Source organism: Notamacropus eugenii, chromosome 7, assembly GCF_028372415.1.
Source record: "Notamacropus eugenii isolate mMacEug1 chromosome 7, mMacEug1.pri_v2, whole genome shotgun sequence".
NCBI lineage: Eukaryota > Metazoa > Chordata > Mammalia > Diprotodontia > Macropodidae > Notamacropus > Notamacropus eugenii.
This window is the reverse complement of record NC_092878.1, coordinates 153,161,309-153,185,091: the sequence shown is the minus strand read 5'-3', so window position 1 is coordinate 153,185,091 and position 23,783 is coordinate 153,161,309. Positions and strand designations below refer to the sequence as shown.

Genomic DNA, 23,783 nt, shown 5'->3' with positions numbered 1-23,783 from the left:
TGTCCTAGTTGAGTATACTGCTATCCCTAACAGATCCTGACTTTCTCCATCACAGGTTTCGATACAGCACAGGTTGACATAAGAAATGAAATGGGAATTTGGGGGGAATTTTTTAGGAGACACGCAAAGACCAGCAGATGACACAGAAAAAGACCCAGAAATGCATAAAATATACGTACAGTATTTTATGATATCAATATATTTTCTTTTAATACCATAATAACCAAGGACCAAATAATTTTATGTGGATTTTCCAAATCTTGGTGGCATCACCCCCTAACCTTGTAGGTAATCCGTAAAGTAGAAAGGATCTCATTCCAGTTCAACTTATAGAGGGATTTCCTCTCCGATATCCTAACAAGTAGTCATTCAACTTTTATTTGAGGACTTCTAGCAGTCTAAGAAACTTTCTTTGGATTTGGGTCACATCCGCATCTTCCTTCACATATGTCAATTCAGTGTTGTGCTGGAGGGAGCTCATTTTCCGTGTGAGCATTTATACCTTGGAAATTAGTTAACAGCTCCAAACCAGGGCTTGATTTATTGTTTAGTTGATGGTCTAGACTTAAGAAAGTGATGGAAAAATGCTAATAATGCAAATTAAACTTAAAAGGGTGTTTTGTGTATAATGTCTTATGCCAAGGACATTCCCCTACCCCCACAGTTGTTAAACATTTACCAGTATGATCCTGGTTGACATGAACACAAATCTTAAAGGTGAAAATAACTAAAAGAAATTCTGGGGTAGTGGCAGCATCTGTTTTACATAAATTGGGTTGGCTGACTTCTCTTAAAGGGACGAGAATTCTGTCCTTGCATTTGGATTGGTCTAGGGTAGAATCATCGGTGACTTCCTAGTTGTCTGAGGAATAAAATGCACTTCAGGAAAATAATGCAAATAATAAACAACGATTATTTCATGTGCCTCATTATGGATGTAATTATCACTAGGTGAATGGTAAAACTTTCTGACCAGGCATTGTCTACATGATGAATGCAGAGGCAGAGGCAAACCTAATCAACCTGCATTAATTCATCCTGATGGATCTTTTTTACGGTGGAGTAAACTCTTAATCTATGACCCACAAATGTCACACTTTATTCTAATCCTGAACATGTACCTAGCCCAGAACATCTCAATGGTGGTTAGTGAGTATCTTCAGTACTACTGAATCCTAATTATATAAAACCTCAGGCTGCTAAGCTCACAATTTGACTGTGGACTTCTGCTGATTGGAGAGCAAAAAAAAGATAGAAAATTCCATTTAATTTTCTAGTTGTTGCTGTTTAGTTGTTTCACTGGTGTGTGACTCTGTGACCCTATTTGGGATTTTCTTGGCAAAGATACTGCAGTGGTTTGCCATGCTCTTTTTTAGCTCATTTTACGGATGAGGAAACTGAGGCAGACAGGGTGAAATAACCTGTCCAGGGTCACACAGTTAGTAAGTATATGAGGTCACACTGGAACTCAGGTCTTCTTGACCCCAGGCCATTGATCTATCCACCTAGCTGGGCTCCTAGAAGGTGAGAAAGTCTCTCCCTCCCTTACTCCCAGTTACTATCTCCAAAGCACAATGAGGGGGCAGGGTGGGGAGGGGGGTGGGGGAAAGCCAGGCAGCCTTACCATAGTCCTGATCCTGTATCTCTGGTGATCATTGGCCAGCTCTGGGATTTTGTCCCTGACTTCTTAGTGCCACCTGTTACTGGGGAGAGTCTGATTTAGTAGAATGAGGATACTTTGAGAGTTCTGGCTTGTTATCTTTTCCCACTCATCCATGTCAAAATCAAAGTCAAATAAAAACATTGTGGGTAGGTTGTTAAGAGCTCAGGGAATTCAATGGTTAGCTCTGTTCTATCTTGTCCTGCTCCGTATCTTAGTTCTTTTTTGGAGTTCTGAAAAGTGTGTGACATATTTATCACATGTCTCAATTAAAAATGTCTAGGGCCGTATTCCAAACAATATTTATTTCAAGTTTTGTTTAAGGCCACACTTTTCTGTTCTCTTAAAGAAAGACGCAAATTTTTTTGAGTTCTTTGATCTTGGTTTAATTTAAATCCCCAGGCCCTACCCCAAACTTTCAGAACAAGGTCCCCTTATCTTCAATTAACTGAACTCCGTGTGTCAAGAAGCGGGAAGTGTTCACACCTCTAACCTTTGGCCAAGTGAACATCACAGAAGCTATCAAGTATCTAGGGAAAATGCAAGTACTCCCCAGTGCAAAGCCAAGACGGAAGTATTCTCTGGAACAGTGGGCCTTTGTGTGAAATTGGGGCTCCCTGGAACAGGTGGCCTGGTTACCTGGTTTCAGTAAAAGAGAGCTCATGCCTCTGAAAATCATGCCCTTTCACCTGAATTTCATTAAGTTCCATTAGTTAAATTTAGGCAGTGAAGGCAGAAATGCCCAAGGGTGGCACAAGAGACAGCTCTCTTTCTTTGACAGCTCTAGTGGGGTTGGCATTGGGTTCCAAGAAGTAAAGAAAGACAAAACAGCTTCTCAAAGGGAAAACTGACCTGGTTTTGTTTGGGGAAACTGACTCTACACTCTTTATTTTGGGGAGCCTGGGAAGAGATTAGGTGTGAGGCAGAGTTGAAGTGCTTTACTTTGTTCACCTTGCAGCCTGTTATGAAAGGTGGAGAAAAGATAACTTTCTGCCCTAGTTTCTGGCCCTGATATCTTGGGAAGAGTAACCCCAGGACCAAAAGCAGAACGATAAACAATAGTAGCTATAAAACTGGCAGGTGGAAAATAGAAGCAACTGGAATGTATAGCATCCTTGTCCTCAGGATAATGAAAATGTTTTTCAGTTTTTATTGATATCTTGTTTTTACATCACCCTTCATTTCTGAATATATCCCTTCCTCCTTCCCTAACAAAGAGACAGAGTCTTTATAACAATGAAAAAGTGAAAAGAAGAAAAACCAACTCCACCAAATTAAATCCATCCATCTCAGACACTAGCTGTGTGACCCTGGTTAAGTCACTAAACCTCTCAATTTACTTGCCTATAAAATGAGATGGTTAGGCTCAATGACCTCTATGGTTCTTTCTAGACCCTCTAAGAGCCTATGAATGAAGGATGACAATAATATCCCTATTACTGTAGAGGGTTTTCTCTTCCAGTCATCCTACCTCACAATCCAAGTGGCACAATTTAACTCCCCACTCTCCTTCCCTCCCTCTCCCCTACATATCCAGAGGCCATACACACAAATACATGTATACACATATATACAAGATTTACTATATATACACATGTATGCAATATATTGTACATATACAATTGTATATATATATATACAAAATATATTTCATATACAATTGTACATACAATATACATGATATAATATATTATATCATGTATATTGTATGTACAATTGTATATACATAATATATTTTACATACAATTGTATATGCGTGTGTATACATATATACAATATTTAAAAAATATTTAACCCCCCACACTTCTAAGCTTAATTTTCATTAACATTTTCTGCATCACTTTCTTAAGTCTAGCCAATCAGCAGAATAATAAATCAAGCCTTCATTTATAATGTTGGATGATTTCTAAGGCTCACACTGGAAATTGAACAGTTGGCTCTCTGCATGCTACGCTGCTTCATCTAAATTGTTGCCAAGGACTGTCAATTATAAGATCTCTCCCATAAGATCTCTCCCTTCTCTCCACCACCAGCCTGGTAGGCGTCCTTATCACTTTACACTTGCACTATTATAATATCCTCCTAGTCTGCTGGTCTGCCTTCCTCAATTCTCTTCCAACTTTGGTCCATCCTGTGTCTATTTGACTGTGAAAGTGTCTTTCCTATAGGGCAGATCTGATCATGTCATCCCTCACTTCCATTCAATAAATTCCAGTGGCTCCCTATTACCCCCATGATTAAATATAAAGTCTTCCATTTGGCCTTTAAAGCTTTTCTTAACCTGATCTCTTCCTACCTCTTGGTTCTTCATATTTCCTGTATTCAGTATATTTTTTACTGGCTCCCTTTCATTCTTGAAATGCGCTCTCTCATCTCTGCCTCCTGGTTTTCCTGGCTTCCTTCAGATCCCAGTTAAAATCCCACCTTTTGCAAGAAGCCTTCTCTGGAGATCATCTCCAATTTAGCCTTTATACATCTCACAGGTAACACAGATTTGTTTCTTTGTCTATTCCAAATAAATCGCTGGCTTCCCTTAAGGCAGGGACTAGGTTTGCCTTTCTTTAAACCTGCATCCCTTAGCACACTGCTTGGCACATAGTAGGTGTCTTATAAATGCTTATTTGACTTCTTTTATACCCATAGTCCCCCACCTCTGCAAACAAGGGAGGGAAGTGTCTTCTTGTGCCAATTTTTATTCTTTTGCTTGATCATTATACTTGCCTAGCATTTATTTTCTATTGTTTTATTTCGTGTGAACTGTTTTCCAGGTTCTGCTTTTGTCACGTTATGTCAGTTATGAGCCTCCCTGTGCTTCTCCAAATTCTTCATATTGATCACTGCATTCATGTGCCACATCTCATTTAGCTAGTCAACCATCCATGGGGCATCCACTTTGGTTCCTGTTCTGTTAGCTTCAATGTATTTTCAATTCAATAAATGTTTATTAAGTGCCTACAATGTGCTGAGTGCTAATTTCTAAACATCCTCTGTGCATTACAAAAGGGAAACATCTGTCTAAGCCAGTGGTTTTCAAAATTTTTAAATTAGCTTATAGCAGAGTATCATTCTTTGCCGTAAGAAACCCCAGTGTACGCTGGGAGACTGGCCCATGTCCATGCTCATGCAGTTGTTGACATAACTTCCCTACAATTTATGGCGTACTTAGAGAAACTGTTGAAACACACACCCTTTGAGAACCTCCGTTCTCTATATCAATAGTGAGCAAATATGAGCATATAGCATTGTACTACATACTATGTTCACCGGTATAAGTTAATCCATCATTTGCTAGGCATTTATCAATCACCTCTTATGTGTCAGGCACTGTTCTAGGAGTTAGAAATACAAAGACAAAAATGAAACAATCCTTGACCTTAATTCTTCCTCCCCACCTTGACCTTTTCCCCATTGTCTTTTCTCATCATCAGCAAAGATTTATTGAGCTCTTAACGTATACAAGGAATTGTGCTAAATGGTGGGGTGGGGAGTGGTCATCGTTGTTCTTCAGTCATCTCTGACTCTTTGTGACCTCATTTGAGGTTTTCTTGTCAGGGGTACTGGAGTGGTTTGCCATTTCCTTCTCCAACTCATTTTACAGATGAGGAAACTGAGGCAAACACGGTTAGGTGACTTACGCAAGATCATCTAGTTAGTAAGTGACTGAGGTCAGATTTAAACTCAGAAAGATGAGTCTTCTTGACTCCAGATCCTGTATTCTATCCATTGTGCCACCTAATTTCTCTAGTGGTTGAGGGGGAAGGCTAAAAACACAGCCCCTGCCCTTGAGAAGCTACCATTGTAGTGAGAGAGACAATAGGCAAACTATGTAACATAGTCATTCAGAGTAAACTGGAGATTATATAAGAGTCCTGGCTGTGGTGGGACTGGAAAAAGCCTCATACAATAGGTAAGATTCAAGTAAAGTCTTGAAGGAAGTCAGGGAATTCAGGAAGACGACCTGAGAAGGAAGAACATTCCTGGTTTGGAATGAAAAGTCAGAGACTTAGAAGATGGAATGTCATATGGGAGGGACAGTTATGACCAGTGTTACTGGACCTTCTAGTATTTTATGGGTAGAAAGTCCAAGACAGGAAAGGTAGAAATGGGCCAAGTTGGGTCAATTTTCTGTATTTGATTTATGAAATAGAATTGTCTTTCTGGAAAGCAGTCAGTACTTACACTCCAAAGTCAGTCAACATGGTGTATCCTTTGATATGCAAGTTTTTGTTATCTAGTCTTGGACTCTCCTTAAGGTGAGTCACCCCTCCTACACTCACAGAGAAACTCTAAGAAAGAAAACTGTCTAAATTTGTTGCACCTACTTCCTCATTTCCCATTTACTTTTTAACCTTTAGGCATATGGCCTTAATTTGGACCATTCCACTGAAAATACTTTGTGCAAGGCTACCAGTCAGGTCTGATTCACTAATTTTCAGTCTTTTCTCCTTCTTCATCCTTTTTGACCTCTTTGCAACTTTTACATTGTTGAATGACTAACCCCATCCTTCTCCTGAAAACTTTTTTTGTTGCCAAAATACCTTTATTTCTGTTTTTGATAGTAAACTGGTTGATCAAGGGGATGTTGTACATAGAGTTTATTTTTTTTTAAAAATTAATTTATTTTCAATTCACAGAATAAGTATTTTCATAATAAAAAAGGTGATTGCACATGAAACTGCAAATCTACCATGTACAACTTACTATTCCTTTCAAATATACAAAAAAGTTTTTTTTTTCTTTTCTGAAAACTTTCCTCTACTTTCTTGACATTGCTTGCTCTTTGCTGGTTTTTCACCTAGCATTGTGACTGCATTTTTTTCAGTCTTCCTGACTATACCATCATCCTGGTCTCAACCCCTAACCATCACCGCCTCAAAGACTTCCCTTCTATTCTCTCCACCCTTTCTCAAGGACCTGCAGAGTTCTCATGGATGGATACACTGATCTCTAGCCAGATGACTCCCAGACATACAGCCAGATCAAGTATTTCTCATGAATGGTGAGCCCATTACACAAGTTTTTCCCTACGAGCATTTTCATTTGGATATCCCAAAGGGATCTGAAGCTCAGCATCTCCCAAATGGGATTCATTATTTCCCTCCAAATTCCACCTTTCCTCCATATTTTTTCTTCCTCTTTTTATCTGCCTCCTCACCATTCACACAATGGCACATCTCTTGGGGTATTGCGATAGTCTACTAAATGATCTTTTTAAATTCCCAAAGCACAAATTTTAAAAAATGGTTCCTGATCACCTCTATTACAAAATACATCCATTGGCATTTAAAATCTTTAATTACCATATCTATTTTAATTCCCTTTATGCAACCCATGTTACAACCAAATTGGCCGGTTTGCTCTTCTCCAAACACAATGTTCAATCTCTTATGTCTTCCCTCTGATACAGGCTGAAAGTTCTAAACCAGGATTACAGTCCTTTCTCACCTCCATTATCTTAAGATCTTTTATCTCCTTCTGTAATCCTCAAAGGTCTCACCTCCTACAAAAAGCTCTTCCGGATACCTCTGTTCCCCATAGGAATATATTAACCCCCAAGATCTCTCTTCTTAAATTAACTTGTATTTACTTATCTACTTCACTATTTTATTTACCTGTAGAAAGTAAGTTCTAGGAGGGAAGGGACAATTTTTCTTTCTTGGTTTTTTTTTTTTGTCTCGGTATATCCCACACCTACCACAATTCCTTGAAAATAGCAGCTGGCGTAATAAATATTTGTTGAATAGAACTGAAGGTCAGGGGTATCTGATGCTTGAAAACTTTCTTATTTTATCCTTCTGAGTTCTTTATTCAGCTGTTCTGATTCCAGTCTTAGGGGGACGCTACAACTTTCTTTTTTTAATAGTATTTTATTTTTTTTCCAATTACATGTAAAGACGATTTTTAACATTCACTTAAAAAAATCGATTTCCAAATTTTTCTCTGTCCCTCTCCCTCCCTAAAACAGGGAATATAGGTTGATATAGGTTATGTATATGAGGCTATAATATTCAAGAAAACATCGGTGGATTATATCATGTGAATGCCCAGCCAAGTTTCATAACAAGCATCAAGACAGGAACAGGAAATGGAAGGCTGCGCTCAACATCTGGAAAACAGCTTTTTGGGAGGGAGGGGCGTATTTATGGTGCTCTTGAGAGTCATTTCCTTGACTTTTTACTTAATGCTGCATTTGAGAGTTAAAAGTACCCGAAATGACAGAATCATAGAATCCAACAAATCTCTCTCTCTCTCTCTCCCTCTCTCCCTCGCTTCCCCCCCCTTCTCTTCCTCTCTCTCTCTCTCTCTCTCCCACTCCCTCCCTCCCTCCCTCCCTCCCTCTCTCTTTCCTTGAGAACAGGGATTTTTCACCACCCTTCTATGTCTCTTTACAACCCATCTCAGTACCTGGCACAGAGTAGAAACTTCATAAATGTTTGTTGAGTGACTCATTTTCTCTTTGGAGAGGAGAGGAACCTCTCCTTTACAGATCTTAGGCTCCCAAAGGTAAAATTAGGAATTAAAGTTAGTGATTAAAGTTAGTCATAAGTCTACAAGGAGCTCTGAAGTGGTGACAGCTATACCTAGAACTGAGGTTGGTTCATGTCTTGGAGCTTCCACCGAGTCGGGCAGAAATCTTTCCAGAGTCTGCTTACTCAGTTCTCTGATCCTGTCACTGATGGGGGCTGAACTTTGAAAGATGAGCTAGCCTCCCTCATTCTAAGGGAACCCCTGAGAGCTGAAGACATGGCAGAGAAAAGTAGGAAGCATTATGGGTAAGCTGAGGAAAGTATCCACAGTTGGGTCTGATAAGCTGCTGATGAAAGGAGTTAAGACAAAGGCTGTGTGACAGTTATGTAGGAGCGACATGGGGCAAGCACTGTCAGTACTCCAACGATGGGACTGCTGACTCTTCCTCCTTCCCTTTTCCAAGTCCCTTCACCTTTTCTCCCCTTAGATTGAGAGCCCCTTGAGAACAGGGACTTTGTTTTTTTTTGTCCTTTTTTGTATCATTAATTTAACACTCAGCACAGTGCTGGGCACTTTTTTGTTGCTGTTCAGTTATTTCAGTCATGACTGAGTCTTTGTGACCCCATTTAGGTTTTTCTTATTAAAGATACTGGAGTGGTTTGCTATTTCCTTCTCCTGTTGATTTTACAGATTGGGAACCTGAGGCAAACATAGTTAAGTGACTTGCCTAGGGTCCCACTGCTAGTAAGCGTCTGAGGCTGGATTTGTACATAGATCTTCCTGACTCCAGGCTTAGCACTCTATCCACTGCACCACCTAGCTGCAGCCAGCACTTAGTAGGAGCTTAACAAATGTCTGTTGAGTGACTGACTTTTACCTTGGAGAGGAGATGAAACTGACACCTTCCTTGAGTCTATGCTTGTTCATTGAAAGACTTGTTTCTACTTCTTAAAATTTAATTTCCTATTCACTTTGCCTTTTTAAACCAGCTCATCTAATTTATGTATGTCACTAACCCAGATGTAGCCAAGGTCAGCAACAGAGCAACTTTGGAGGAGGAGAAAGATAGATATAAAACCTCAGTATCTTGCCAGGATATTCTTTTCTGTCCTAGAGCTCAGAGCTCATAAAAGAGAATTATTGAATCATTTTTATAACTTTCCAGGGCAGAGAAAGAAAGCCATTTGCTAACATCCATCTAGACAATGTGAATCAGCAGACTAGTCGTCTAGGGTGGAGAGAGAGATTGTGACTGACTGGCCTGGCACTGGAGGCAGGGGCTTTACATATTTCTTTCCCATGTTTTCTTAGTCTGGCTTGAAAGGAAAAACCCTTCTCAGAGGAGAAGAGCTGAGGAGATGGTTAGAGTTTACCAGTGTCTAAGTGGAGGGGTAACCCAGTCCACACAAGAACAGGTAGAAAGGATGTATAAGAGGGGGTGACAGCTCTGTTCACCAACACAACATACAATAGCAACCTCACCATCACTGCTAACTCTGCCTCCAAACCAATGCTCTTTCTATACTACCTGCAAATAGCAATTCACACAAATCACACTCAAGTGGAAATATTATATAAAATTGTAGTTACCTTGTAATGAATTTCTTCTCATTGATGCATATCAGAGAAGGGGATTGGTGAGGATTGGTGGTCATTTTTCTCCACTCATTCAGACTGGCTGAAATGACATTAAAAAAATAAATCAACATTGATGTTTGTTTCAGATGGTTCTTGACTATGTGTAGTAGGTGGCAAAAAATTAGGAAAAGAATTATCTGGTATGTTCAGTGATGTTCTGGAACTATTATATTCAAATGGAGACTGATTTAGCAGTTCAATGAAAATAATTCACCAAAATTTTCATTCCAAATGTTTTACTGCTATTGCTCTGAGAGAAAATGTGTGTTGTGTTATGAGGTGCAGATGTCTAATACTTGTATACTCAAGGACAATCCACCAACTCCCCATTCCTCTTCACTACTGTTACTTGTATTTTCTCTCCAGATGTAAAGGTGGGTCTGTTCTGGAATAACCTCAAAAATTAAAGAAACTTTAATATGCTCAGTCCTCACGCAGGAGTAAAATCAAGGAAATCTCTCACAAGGTGATTTTTCTTCTCTCAATATTAAACAGTGAATTTGTAGGTTTAGATGAAAATCACTATTAATGGCCTTGTAATTTATTAGCATTATCAAGTAACATAAAAAACCATTTATTTTTATCAAGTAACATAGGTAAAGGCAGCTAGGTGGCTCACTGGATAGAGCACTGGGCCTGGGGTCAGGAAGACCCACCTGAGTTCAAATACAGCCTCGGACACTTACTAGCTGTGTGACCCTCAGCAAGTCACTTAACATCTGTTTACCTTAATCCATTGAAGAAGGAAATGGCAAACCACGCCAGTATCTGCCGAGAAAACCCCATGGACAGTATTTGTACCCTATGGTCCATAGGGTCACAAAGAGTTAGACTTGAGGGAACAATAACAAATGTACATAAACATTCAAACAAATAGCCAAGGGAAGGAGGTAGTTTCTTAAGAAAGGAATGTGCTTTGGGAAAATAGGGAGGGACTGGGGCTGAGATAATTAGAAAATTTATGTCATTTTGGACCAAGTATGGAACTGGCCAGTTTAGTAAATCTGTTCTTGTATTTTGTCTTTGAGCAGTGTCTCTCATATATACCCTGCATCAGGAAGTATATTTCTTTTTTTATAAAAGCAATTCAACCCAAATGGACAAATCCTATTCCCATAAAGCAGACAGAAATGCAACAAGTCAGGCAGGCTAAAATCATGCTCTGACTTGACCACCCTGCTAAGTTTTGCCTAATATCCTTCCAGGCAACAGTGAGCTTTGGAGAGTAAGTTTAGGTTAGTGACCTTTCTTTTAATATTTTTAGCTTAGTGGTACCAGGTTTACCTAGAGGGCTTAAGTGGGAAATGTCCATTTCACTCCATTTTTTTTTTCAGTAATGGAATGCCTTATTGCCTGGACCTCTATGCCCATGAACAGATTAGATTGGAAGAAAGAGGAGGAAGATGCTGGAGATAGAGTTCTGGGAGCTAAGTTCTACCTACTTAAACAATCTAGGGCTCTCCTGTGTAATTATACTGACCAAGCTTGGCTCAAGAGAAGAGCTAAGAAAATATATGACTCTCCCCTCTTTGCAGAGGTGGGGAGTTGGTACAGAGTATTGTGTATGCTGTCAGGCATGACTGATGTGTTGAACATTTTTTAACTGCTTTTTCCCCTCCCTTTTTCCTATTAAAACTTTATTACCAGAGAAGAAACTTTGTGTAGGGCAAGGTAGAGGAATATAGTTGTTTTTTTTTTTTAAGGAAGGTCCTATTTTTAAAGTTGCCAATAAAAATAAGATTAAAAATAAGTAAAAATTATAATAGTAAAAATAATACCTATTTTCTACTTATCTTTCTCTTTTCATTTCCAGCCTGCTTTATATTCCTATTGAGGCAAACCCATGCACACCCCGTAGTCTTCCTCCTCTAGGAAACCTTCCCAGGTGAATATTATTTAACTCTTTCATCCACCCCTTTCCCTAGGGACTCTTTATTAATTTCAAAATTCCATATTGTAATTCAAATATATGACGGTGCAGAATTCTCTTGGGATTGCTGACTCCTAGGCATTCTCTAATCTTCTCACCTGAGTATAATCTTGTTAACCTATAGTTTTTGTTCAGGTCTAACATCTGTATCAGGGGTGGGGAAACTGTGGCCTCGAGGGCACATGTAGCCTTCTAGGTCCTTGGGTGAGGCCTTTTGACCAAGTCGGAAGTTTTACAGAACAAATCCTTTTATTAAGAGGATCTGTTCTGTGAAGTTTGGATTCAGTCACAGGGCCACAGTTGAGGACTTAGAAGGCACCAAGTGGCCTTGAGGATGCAGGTTCCCCACCCCAGATCTATACCACAGGAGAATTTTCCTGCAATGTTATTTCCCTTTCAGCACATCATTCCTTATAGAGCACATGACTATTTAACAAAAACAATGTGAATTAAGACTGATGTAGGACATATAGAGACAGAAAGACTGTATGTATTCTGACCTTCAGGGCTCATGGTTCTGCGTAAGCTTGCTTCTATATTCCCTAATTATTACATATGATAACCAGGAGTGGCATATGTGGGATGCTCTTGGTCACTTAAAAGGCTACTGGTAGAATTCTTGGGGTCAAAATCATAATCATGAATGAGTGAATGAAAAAAGTATCTATTTAGAGCTCACTGTGTACAAAGCTAGTGTTAGCACCATGCAGTTTTATTTTCCATACAAATAGAAAAGTAACTAAGTCCCTGCTCTCCAGAGGCTCCAGTTCTAATGGGGCAGATGATACACATGGAAGGCTTCATCTACAAGTCAAGCTGAAGCTAGCTTACATTTATATAGCATTCAAAACTTGGCAGGACATTTCCCTCACCAAATCCATGTGAAGTGGGATCACAGGATTTAGCCTTTAGCAATCATCTAACCTAAGCCCTGCAGTCTGCCAATGAGGAAACCAAATCCTTGAGAGATGGATGTCATGGCTTGCCTAAAGTCATACAGAATCTGAACCCTGGTCTTTTGACTCCAAATTATCTTTCTTATATACTACCATGGAAGCATTATTATCCATATTTAACAGATGAACCAACAGGTTGAGCAAAATAAAGTGATTTTCACAGGATTACATGGCTGGTAAAAAGCTTGCTAGGACTCAAACCTAGGTCTTTAGTCTCCAAGTAAATTGTTCCTTCTGTTCCCCCAAACTGCCCATCAACAAAAGGTTGAATGCAGCAAATTTGGTGTTTTTCTCACTGGTTCCCATGGCTGTGTTTGATTTTGACCTGGGCTTGTGATTTATTTGCTGTTGAGAAATCAATGAAGAAACTCTCTTTTTGTTCTTTTACCAATGAAGATTGATGACCCTTCTACAGCTTTTAGTCTTAGAGAGCTGCCAGAGACACTGAGAGATTAAATTTCGCCAGTCACACAGCCATCATGCTTCAGAAGTTAGACTTGAACCCACAACTCCCTGAGATCTGCATCCTTTTTCACTTTTCTTTTTTGTATTAATAAACAAATTACCAACATATCTTTAGCAAAACTGGATGTGTGTGCTGTATTTACACTGTGAATCATCCTCATGGTAACCCAAGCTAGATGGAATAAAACCACTTTATTGTTGGTCATAGGCCATCAGATGGTCTAAGGAGATTTCAAGTAATTGGATGAAAGAATTGGCAATACCTTTAAATCATTCCATGGCTTTAGAAAGGAAGCCTGTTGAATCAAATGAAACAGAAGAATGCAAAACCAAAATAAATTCCTTTTTCCCCTCACTGTTAAATGATAATTGGGCAGGTCCCAGATAAACTTGATATTTAAGAACAAAATATTTTAGAAATACCTGAAAAGTCAGGACATGCTTCTGGCAAATGAGTCATCAGTAATGAAGTGTAAGAGAAACCAATCTTATGCTCTTTTTTTCTTTGACTATGAATCTGATGCGGTTGACTCTTGAAAATTTATTTTGATCTATGGAGACCTAAAGGATCCACTGGCCTCAACACATTCCCCTAAACATTTGGAGGAAAGAAAGCAGTAATATCAAACAGTAAAAGGAAAGGGAACATGATAAAGAAAAACAGTCATACACTATCTATTTTGAAATATTTAACAAATATTTGGCTATTTGATTATTTTAGAACAAATCGATAGCAATAGACTTAAAGAATATTAGCATTTACAGGCATAAATTTCAGTACCCTGGATAGGTTCAGCTGTGTGGAATTGATAACTGGAGTTGAATATTGCCTCAGATGCTTACTTAGTTTTGTGACCTTGGGCAAGTCACTTAGCCTCTATTTACCTCAGTTCCTTCAAATGCAAAATGGGAAAAATGACACCTACCTCTGAGGATTAATATGAGAATCAGATGAGATATATGCTTAGTATGATGTCCAGCATATAGTAGGTGCTATATAAATGCTACCTATCATTGTTGTTGTTATTAGGAGAAAGAGCAGTCAGAACAGTGGAGGAAAAGCAAATGACAGCAGTCTCAAGAAAATCCAGAGAAGAGAAAGTATCCAAGAGGAGAGGGAGGTCAGCGATATTCGGAAGTGAAATTCATCTCTTCTCTCCCTTTTAGAATGTAAACACTTCATCATCATCTCTTCCCTTCCAATTGCTCCAAAATATTTACCTTTCTAGGTTTCTCTTATTTCAAGTGTTTGCATTTCATTGATCCTAAACAACTGTTTTCTCCTCTTAGGAATGCTTCAAAATCCTCTATTTTATTTAAGTTCCATTCTTTCTCCTCATAGGATTACCTACAGTTTTTCTGAGTAGGGTCTTCTTGATTGTAAGCCCTTTGTCTTTTGCCTTTTGGAATATTGTTTTCCAAGATTGTCTTTCCTTGATCATAGTTGCAGCATAGTCTTGTGTGATCCTGATTGAGGCTCTCTGGCACCTGAATTCATTCTGGCTTCTTTTGGCATTTCTGTTTTACCTGGAAACTCTGGATTTCTACTGTAGTATTCTTAGATGCTTTTAATTTGAGGTTTCTTTTAGAAAATGAGTGATGAGATTCTATTTTAACATTGCCCTTTTATTCTAATTGATATGGGTTAGTTTTCTTTATGATTGATTCGAATAAAGGCATTGGTTGCTGGACCTTGTGTTGGTTCTGCTTTACTTGGTCCATCCCTATTCAGGGCACCTATATATTTCAGGTCCTGTGGGGTCTGTCTGTCTCAGGCCTCACAGGTGCTCTAGATTAAAAGTGCCCACAACCTTTACTGGAGCTCACACTGTCTTCAGTCTTCCCTGGCATGAGTCCTTTCCCAGTGTTTGTAGGTTTTTTCCATCATCTTGGGTAGTCCTGGGTTGGATGAAGGAAATTGCTGTTGGTTTTTCTTGGTTTTTAGTCACTGCTCCATCTGGTGACCTTTTAGGTCTTTTGTAGGGTTTATGTGAAAGAGCTAGGCTTCTTTGGGACTTCTCTTGTCACCATCTTAACCAGATGACAAATGATGTTTTTGGTTGCTTTATACGCAACCAAATGTCAATGCCTTTGTTTAACTTTCCAAGGAGAATTTGTGAGTCATGTCACATCGATTGATTGATTGAGACCAGGTCTCTCTGTCTCACTTGGGCTAGAATCATGGGAGCTTCTTGTGGCGTGATTCCACTACTGGTTGCTAGGGGAACTTTGACCTATTCCAATTTCTGACCTGGGCTAGTTCACCCCTCTCTAGTCAGTCTATTGACTAGACCCCACTCTGGGGGCTCATGATATTGGACTTAGTTCAGACACCTGATTGGTTTAGCTTACTGTACTTCGCTCAGAAATTGACTTCAGCCTCCACAGTATTTGGGATTATAGGTGTGAACCACCAGCCCCAACCTTGCTGGTTTTCTCCAGTATCTTTGCCAAGAAAACCCCAAATGGGACCACAAAGAGTCAGATACAACTGAAACAACTGAATAACAGCAAAACATTGCATGATTCTAACTACCCACTGCCTTTTTTCCCCTACTCTGCCACCATCACTGCAAAAGGACCACACAGGAATGAAAGCTGTTAATTTCTTGGGTTTCTGTGGAATAATAGGCCAGGCTTCATGAATGCTGCCCTAGTAACTTAGGTTCAATACTGGAATGAAATAAGACAACTATCTCATTTCATCTGACAATCAATTAAAAAAAGGCTTTTCTTTACCATAGTAGGGGAAGGATATCCAGCAAGGACATAGAATTCATTCAGCTGAGCCAGTTTCACTGCCCCTGTTTCTTGTGAAGGTCTGCTGGTCAGAAGCCTAAGGAAGACACAAGGTGGCTTTTTGTGTCCTGACTTTTTTGCATATGGTCCACCAGGAACTCCATCAGTGACCTAAACCTTAGACTTATGAGCTAATTAAGTCTCAAGGACAATTTCAAAATATTTTAAGGAAAAACTAACCTAGGCCACATGGGGTAGGGCCTTTGAATACTGTTCCCACTATATGTAGCTGAATTATTCATCAGTCAAAGTAGAGATCAACAGACCAATATCTATGTACATATGTGTGTTCAACCCTTGGGGGCAGACAGAATAACCCAGAGGTAAGATTTATGGGAAAGCTATTCAGGTAGTACTTTAAGGATTAAAAAACACTTTGCATATCATCTCATTTGATTCTCTCCATTTTATAGGTGAGAAAGTTGAGGCAGGCAGAGGTTAAGTGACTTGCTCAGGGTCACACAGTTATAAGTGTCTGAGGCAGGATTTGAACCCTTGGAGTCCTTGACTCCATGTCCAGTGTCATATCAACTGCACCATGTCTTCTTGAGTTGAATGTCTCCTTTCAGTCTATTCTTCAGATTAAACCCATTCTTTTAATCATCTATCATGTGATATGGTTCTGAGGCATTTCAACATTCTGGTCAACTGTCCCTAGATAGGTGCCAATTCGCTGATGTGGTTGCTGGGTCATCTGCTTAAAGATGACTTGCTGATGTGACTTTGAACTCTTAAAAATTCCACTTTCCAGGGTGGAAGGCATGATTTTAGATGTAGTCTGGCTTACTCTGAGTAGATGTGAAAGTTTACTCATGCAGCTTAGGATCACATTGGTTTCTTGGGTAGACATGTTTCACACTTACTCATTGGTTTGAATTAATAAGTGTAGTAAAGAGAAGTCCCCAAGTTTTTCCCCTACAGACACCTCAATGTTGCAATCCTCTTCACTCTACCCTAATGCAGTAGATTTTACACTTAGCCTCTTAAAATTTCATTTTCTTAGATTTGTTTTACCATCCTAGACTGTGGAACTCTTTTTTTTGGACCCCACTTCTGCAATATACTAGGTAACTTTTCCATCTACTAATTGGACAGCATGCCACCTTTTTCTTTATTTGATCCCAATATCCCCTCAAGTTATCATCTTTTGTCTCTCCTTTCGCAAATTCTTAGAAACCCTCTTTCTTTCTTCATATGCTTCCTCTTTAATGCTTAACCCCTATAATCTGGTTTACAATCCTAACACTCATTTGAAACTTTTCTCTCCAACTTCACTGATTATTTCTAGATCCTATGGCCTTTACTTATTCCTCAAGCTCACTGCAGTTTTTGACACTATGGGCCACCCCCATCTTTGGGATATTTTTTGTTCCCTAAGTTTTCATGACCCTGCTTCCTCTTAGTTCTCTTCCTATATCTTGGTTCACTCCTTAGTCTCCTTGTATGGATCCTCATCTATATCCTTCATCTTGTTCCTGAGCAAAGCCCAGGACTCTGTCCTGGACCCTTTCATCTTTTTCTCTACTGACTCTCTTGGAAATGTCATAAGTTCCTATGGGTTCAATCGTTTTTAAGCAAATTCCAAAACTACACATTGAATCCTTATCTTTCTCCTGAACTCCTGATGCACATCTGCAACTGCCAGTTGGTCATCTGTCCTTGAAAGTGCCAGAGATATCTTATACTCAATATGTTCAAAGCAGAACTCATTCTATTTTCCCCAAAGCCCATTTGTCCTCTCCCTATACCTATTTCTATTGAATGGCCACCATCCATTGAGGTAATCAGATTTTCAGCCTTGAACTCATCCTTGTATCTTCTTTCTCCCTATATCTCTCACATGTCTAAATGGTTAACAAGTCTTTTTGATTGTACTTCCAAGATATTTCCATCATTCTTCTTTTTATTAATATGTTCATTATCCTGATACAGGCTCTCATTGCCTCTGATCTGGACAGTTATATTGCTTTTCAGTTGTGTCCAATTCTTTGTGATCCTCTTTGGGGTTTTCTTGGCAAAGATACTTGGAATGAATTGTCATTTCCTTCTCCAACTCATTTTACAGATGAGGAAACTAAGGCAAACAAGGTAAGGTCACTTGGTCAGGGTACACAGCTAGAAAATATCAGAGGCCAGATTTAAACTCACAAAGATAAGTCTTCCTGCATCCAACCCCAGCACTCCATCCACCGTGCCACTTAACTATTGCAGTATTTCCCCAATTAGACTCCTGATCTCTAGCCTCTCTACAATCCATCCTCTAAACAACTGAAGTAGTGATATGCCTAAAGCATTGGTCTGTGTATATCACTTATTCATACATATTTCTTGTAAACAACAAATTGTTGCATTCTGATTTTTAATTCATTCTGCTATCCATTTCCATTTTTTGGATAAGTTCATCTCATTCACATTCAAGATTATTCTTACTATTACTGACCATAGCAATCTCCTCCAATTGTTTCTCTTTGCCTATAGGATAAAGTAAAACTACTTTGCTGGTTTATAAAGGCTTTTATAGTCTGTCTCCAACCTAACCTAGTAAATATCCCAAATTAACCTCCTTTATGTACTTTATGTTTTTGTTCAATTTGTTCCCTGTACATGATATTCCAAATCCTGCTTCCAAGCCTTTGCACAAGCTTTCCCCAAATCTGGGATGTTGATCCTTCTTAGGATTCTCTTACAAAAAGCTTTAGTCATTAGGGAGCCTAGCAAAACTTTCTTTTTATTTATTTTGTAAACATATTGTATTTACTTAAGTCTTTCTTATTTTCCTTTCAGTAGAGTATAAACTCCTTGAGGGAAGAAATTGTTCCATTTTTGTATTTGTATCCCCAGTGCCCAGCACATGGCCCAGTACATTGTAGGTACTTAATAAATGATTGTTGAATTGAATTATTTAATTTACTCAATTAATTACTGAAAAAATGGTGAGCCTGACAGGGCCAAGGGCAGAATCCAGAAGTATCTACTGGAGACCTCACTCCCAAGCTGACAGAATCCATTAATCAATGTTCCTTGACTATGGTTTTCAGCTAGCTATGGAGTTATCTAGTTGTACTGTCATCCAGCCCACATATTTTCCACATTGTCCAGAGTCACAAGAAGGTTATCAAATGCCTTGCAGAAATCAAGATATATCATTTTGACATTTTCCCCAATTTACTAGTCTAGTAATATCAAAAAAAGAAATGAAGTTACGTTGGAATTCTAGATAATAATGGCTTCAGCTCTGATAGTTAATCACCTTTGTGACCCTGGGGATACCTCTCTGTGCCTCAGTTTCTTTCTCTGTAAAATAAATGAATGATTAGATGACCTTTAAGGCTAAATCCAATTCTAAACTTCTGACTCGGCTATAAATGAATTAGAACTGCCTGCAGGCATTTATGCCCAAATAGTCCTCAAGCAGGGAAAAATTTGGTATACTAAAAAGGAGAAAGCTGGCCTTGAAGTCAGAGGAATTGAGCTTATATCATGGTTTTGCCTCCTTACTACCCATGTGATGTCAATCCAAAGCCTCAGTTTCCTCATCTGTAAAATGGGGGAGTTGAACTACATGGCCTCTGAGTTCCCTTTCAACTCCCAACTCTATGATCCTATGACCTTTAAGGATCCCAACAGCTCTAAACTGATGACCCTGTGTTTAGAATTTCAACATCATATGAACATATGTATGTCATGTCTGGATATATCATGATATAGATGTTACTATTGTTAACAAGAATTGCTATTGTCCCAAATGGAACTCATTATACTCCTTCCAAACTCATCTCTCATTCAAACTATGTCATTTCTACTGAGGGCATCACTGACCTTCCAGCCAAATGGTTCCTGGTCTTGGAGTCAACTTGACTCTTGATTTCTCCCCCATGACTCATATCCCCTGCATTTTTTATGTTTTGCCAATTCTTCCTCCACATTTCTGGCACCCATCTTTTTCTCTTCCTAGACCAGATTCTTGCCAGCTTCCAGTTTCTCCCATCTCCAGTCCATCCTCCGCTCAATTCCCAAGATAATCTTCCTAAAGCCTTAGTTTTGATCTTGTCACTCTCTTGCTCAAAAACATCCAAGGCTCCCTATTGCCTCTAGGAATAAAAATAAAACTTTTCAATTTGGTATCTAATGTTCATCGCAGTCTAGTTGATCTTTCCGGACTTATTTCAATAACTCTCCTTCATGTAAGCTCTATTCCAGTCAAACTAGTCTGTTTCTGTTTCCTGAATTCAGTTTCCCATCCCCCATTTCTGTGCCTTTGCACAGAAGCAAAGAGCTTCTCTTTGTTAGAGCACTCACTCCCAGGCCTGAAATACTTTCTCCACATCACTTGGAGCTCTTAGATTTCTTCAACTCTCAGGTCAGATCCCAGAACTTTCCTGCTCCCCTCTGTTATTGCTTTATCCCTTCTCAGATGATCTTGTATTTACTTAAACTAATTACTCTTCTCTCCAGGTAATTGCCTTGGTTTTCTATTACTGAATATTTTACTTGAGGGTTCATAGCAAGTATTTTAATTGTGCTTAAAGCAAACCGATATAAAATTAATGTGACTTTGGATTATATGTGAACATGAGGCATAAATTGTAGGAGAGCTGATAATTATTGCAGTTTCTCAACCTTATCTATCTCTAGGGTTTTTCCTTCTTGTCCCACTTTGTAAGAAAGGATGATTTAAAGCAAACCTTTTTTTAAAAAGCCATTCCAAAATGCAATAAAGTAAGGATTCCCATATGTAAAGCACTTTCTAATTTACCAACTACTTTCCTCATGTCATCTCTGAGGGGGTGGGCAGTGAAATTGTTGTCACTCCATTTTATATGTGATAAGACTGAGGTCAGTCACTTCCCAAAAGGCATATGTATCTAATGTGTCAGAATTAAGATTGGAACTCAGATCTTTTGATTCCAAGTCCAGGGCCTGCCCCACTACCCTTCAATTATTTCTCAAATATTATATAAATATATTTTAATCCTTCCAATATTCAGAGAAAGTGGCACTGGGAGCATGGTTCTAACATCTAAGCAGAGTCAAAGACTCCTGGATCTGGAATTAGGAAGATCTAAGTTCAAATCTGCTCTTAGACATTATTAATTCAGTGACTTTGGGCAAGATGCTCCTTTTTGCCTAAGTTTCTTCAGCTCTGAAATGGGGATAATAGCATCCACCTGGAATAGTTGTTAAGAATATCAAATGAGATAATAATTTTAAAGCCCTAGAGGCTGCCTGTAAAATACTAATTATTATTATCACGAGCAAACGTGATATCTACAAAGTTTAGGTTAAAAATACTTGAAGAACTTTAGAGGGAGGGGATCGCTTAAGGCTCAGGAAGACTACCCAAGGACAGTTGCTTTGAACCTGGAAAAAAGAATGAAAAGCGTGAAGAGGCTGTTCAGTCAGAGATGGGTCTGCCCCACGTGGGCTTGGGGCTCTCTGTATTCAGAGGACAGGTGCAGCCGGGATGACGTCAGGGCCAATGCCCAACTTTGATCCCTGATAACTAGACCTGAAGAAGTTGAGGCTGGGGAATCAGGCTCCTCCTTTCCCCTGCGCTCATTCCATACATTCTGTGGAACAAATCATCCAGAGAAGCAGTGAATCATCCTAGCCTCAGGCAAAGGATGCCCACGTAGTGTAAAAAGTTAACTTACCTGGAAGGGAGCTCAGAACCACGGAGAAAAGGAGAGGATTTGTCTGGTTTCCCTTTGAGCATGGCCGAGCGCTCTCTTCCTGACTGGTGTCCCTCCACAGTCTTATAAAGTCCAAGAATCTGTTAATTATTACTCTAACTCAACAAGCTGGGGCGTGTTGGAAACCTGAGACACTCCCCGTGGCTCGGTGCATGTTGGGAGTGTTTATTTTCCTCGAGAGGAGCAGCTGATAGGAAAACTCCCAACCACACACCTGTAGGACAGGTAAATTGACACTCCAGTTAACGCTTTAGCAACTGCCTGCGATCCGATTCTCCTATCTTGACTGGATTCTGTCTGGGCTCCATACAGACTCTCTATGAGCAAGACACCACAGTAATGTAACCCTTTACGATCTCCTCCCAATAATCCTATGGCATGGCCAGTGAGAGCATTCTTGGCTCCTTTTGCATTGGTTGAAACTGACTCAGATGAACTGATTTCCTTATAGTTGCCCAGCCTAGAGGGCATGGAATTCAAAAGCAGATTTGCCGAGTTCAAGTCCCGTGTCCTTTTTACTTTAACATCTACTAATATGTGAGAACGATTGAGGCTGAAAAGTATGCCTTTTATTTCTCCCCACATTTGAATGAGCTTGACTTCAATCCTTTCCTGCTACCCGCAGATGTTATAATAGGGAGGAAAATAAGGGCACAGCACGGGATTGAATTGAGAGAAACCAGCATCGTTTACCCGTCACGGTCCCTCTCACCACAAAAGGATCATCAGAAAAGCTTTGAGATCCCGAAGTGGCAAGTGCTGCTCAGTATAGTATTAATTTTTTCCCCCTCTGGACCTTTGATTTCGTTTTCCAGTATTTATCCCACGTGTGATAAATTGGCTGACTGCCTGAAAAGATGGAGAACTACTGGTGTCAAAACTTCATACTTTTCCCCATCTTTCTTTGGAGTAAATGTGAATTTCATCATGTTAGCAGCTTTCTCCATAAAACACTATAGATAAGATATTTTCTATACAAGATTTTTTTTTTTTTTTTTACAAAATGTTGCCTTGACACTCCTGCACAGAGCCTGGTTTCTTCACATGATCGGTCAGCCTAAATTATGTCCTGGTGTCTGAGAGGTTCACATATCACAGGAAGAGAGTGGTTGAGACTTTAGCTTTGTGCAATAATAATGTTTATAGTTTACACTTATGCACATCTTAACAACCATAAAACCCCACAACAATCCTCAGAGGAGAATGAAACAAATATTGTTATGCCTATTTTAAAAACAAGAAACTGAGGAGCATTGTGGTCAAATAGCTACACTTCACATAATTAGTAAATTTCAGAATCAGAAATCTAGCTCAGGCATAATTAGTAGTGAAAGAAACATTCAAGCCACCTATGCCTGTCTATTTTTATTTGAGGCAGTCTTTTAAGGACTACAAACTTCTTTGCTGATATCTCATTTTATCCTAATGGCTCTGTGAGGTGGGTGCTGTCATTATCCCCATTTTACAGACGTGGAAGCTGAGGCAGAAAGAGGTTAAGTGACTTGCCTAGGTCACACAGCTAGTAAGTATCTAAGGCTAGATTTGAATTCAGGTCTTGACTCTAGGTTCAGTTTTCTAACTATAGCTTTACCTAGCTACTTATCTAGATGAGAGGTCTTGGACATACCAGTCTTTTTATTTATAATGATGATTTAAAGCCATAATATTCTGATAGACTCATTGGGTCATGCCCTACTGCACTGAAGCCTTAGAGACCTATGTATAGCTACTATGACAATGGTATAATTCATAGACATGTGAATAGAATTGAACAGTCTGATAGGTAACTCACAGTTTCCTTTGGTCTGGGTAGGCTGACCTTTGAATGCAATGTTTGCAGACTCTGAGTCACCAGCATATCTTTGTTCAAACTAGATGGTTCATCTTCTGTAACCTATTGTTATTTCTCCATTATCGGGAGTTAGTCAATACTGCTTTGAAATACACTTCTGCAGATATCGTTGGAATATGTCTTCTGATCAACTACTTTCCAGGTAGCTTTTCTTAGCTCAGTGCATGGAACATGGCTTTGGCTACTTGTGGCTTCCTAGTCAGATTCCATGACCTGGCAGTTCCTCCCAATAGGGAATAATTGGCAATAACTTGGAGTCAATGATAGGGAGAGCAAGATTGCCCCCGACAGCAGATTTATGAGCAAACAAAAGAAAAAGAAT

At 39.3% G+C, this 23,783-nt stretch overlaps 1 protein-coding gene across 3 annotated transcripts in view; it reads right to left on the bottom strand.

Annotated features, from left to right (window-relative positions):
- RASSF6 (Ras association domain family member 6) overlaps positions 1–21,785 on the bottom strand; it is a 60,830-nt gene extending 39,045 nt beyond the window's left edge. The window contains exons 1-3 of one of the 3 annotated variants that reach the window (XM_072624327.1): positions 21,571–21,672; positions 19,736–20,007; positions 9,719–9,806 (exon numbers count right to left, since the gene is read on the bottom strand). In XM_072624327.1, coding sequence (XP_072480428.1) covers positions 9,719–9,806; positions 19,736–19,793 — 146 coding nt within the window. In that variant the 5' untranslated portion in view covers positions 19,794–20,007; positions 21,571–21,672. Of the gene's footprint in view, positions 1–9,718; positions 9,807–13,540; positions 13,667–19,735; positions 20,008–21,570 lie in introns of those variants that run through there. The other 2 variants (XM_072624330.1, XM_072624329.1) reach the window with 2 other exon arrangements.
- Between the last annotated feature and the right edge of the window lie 1,998 nt (positions 21,786–23,783).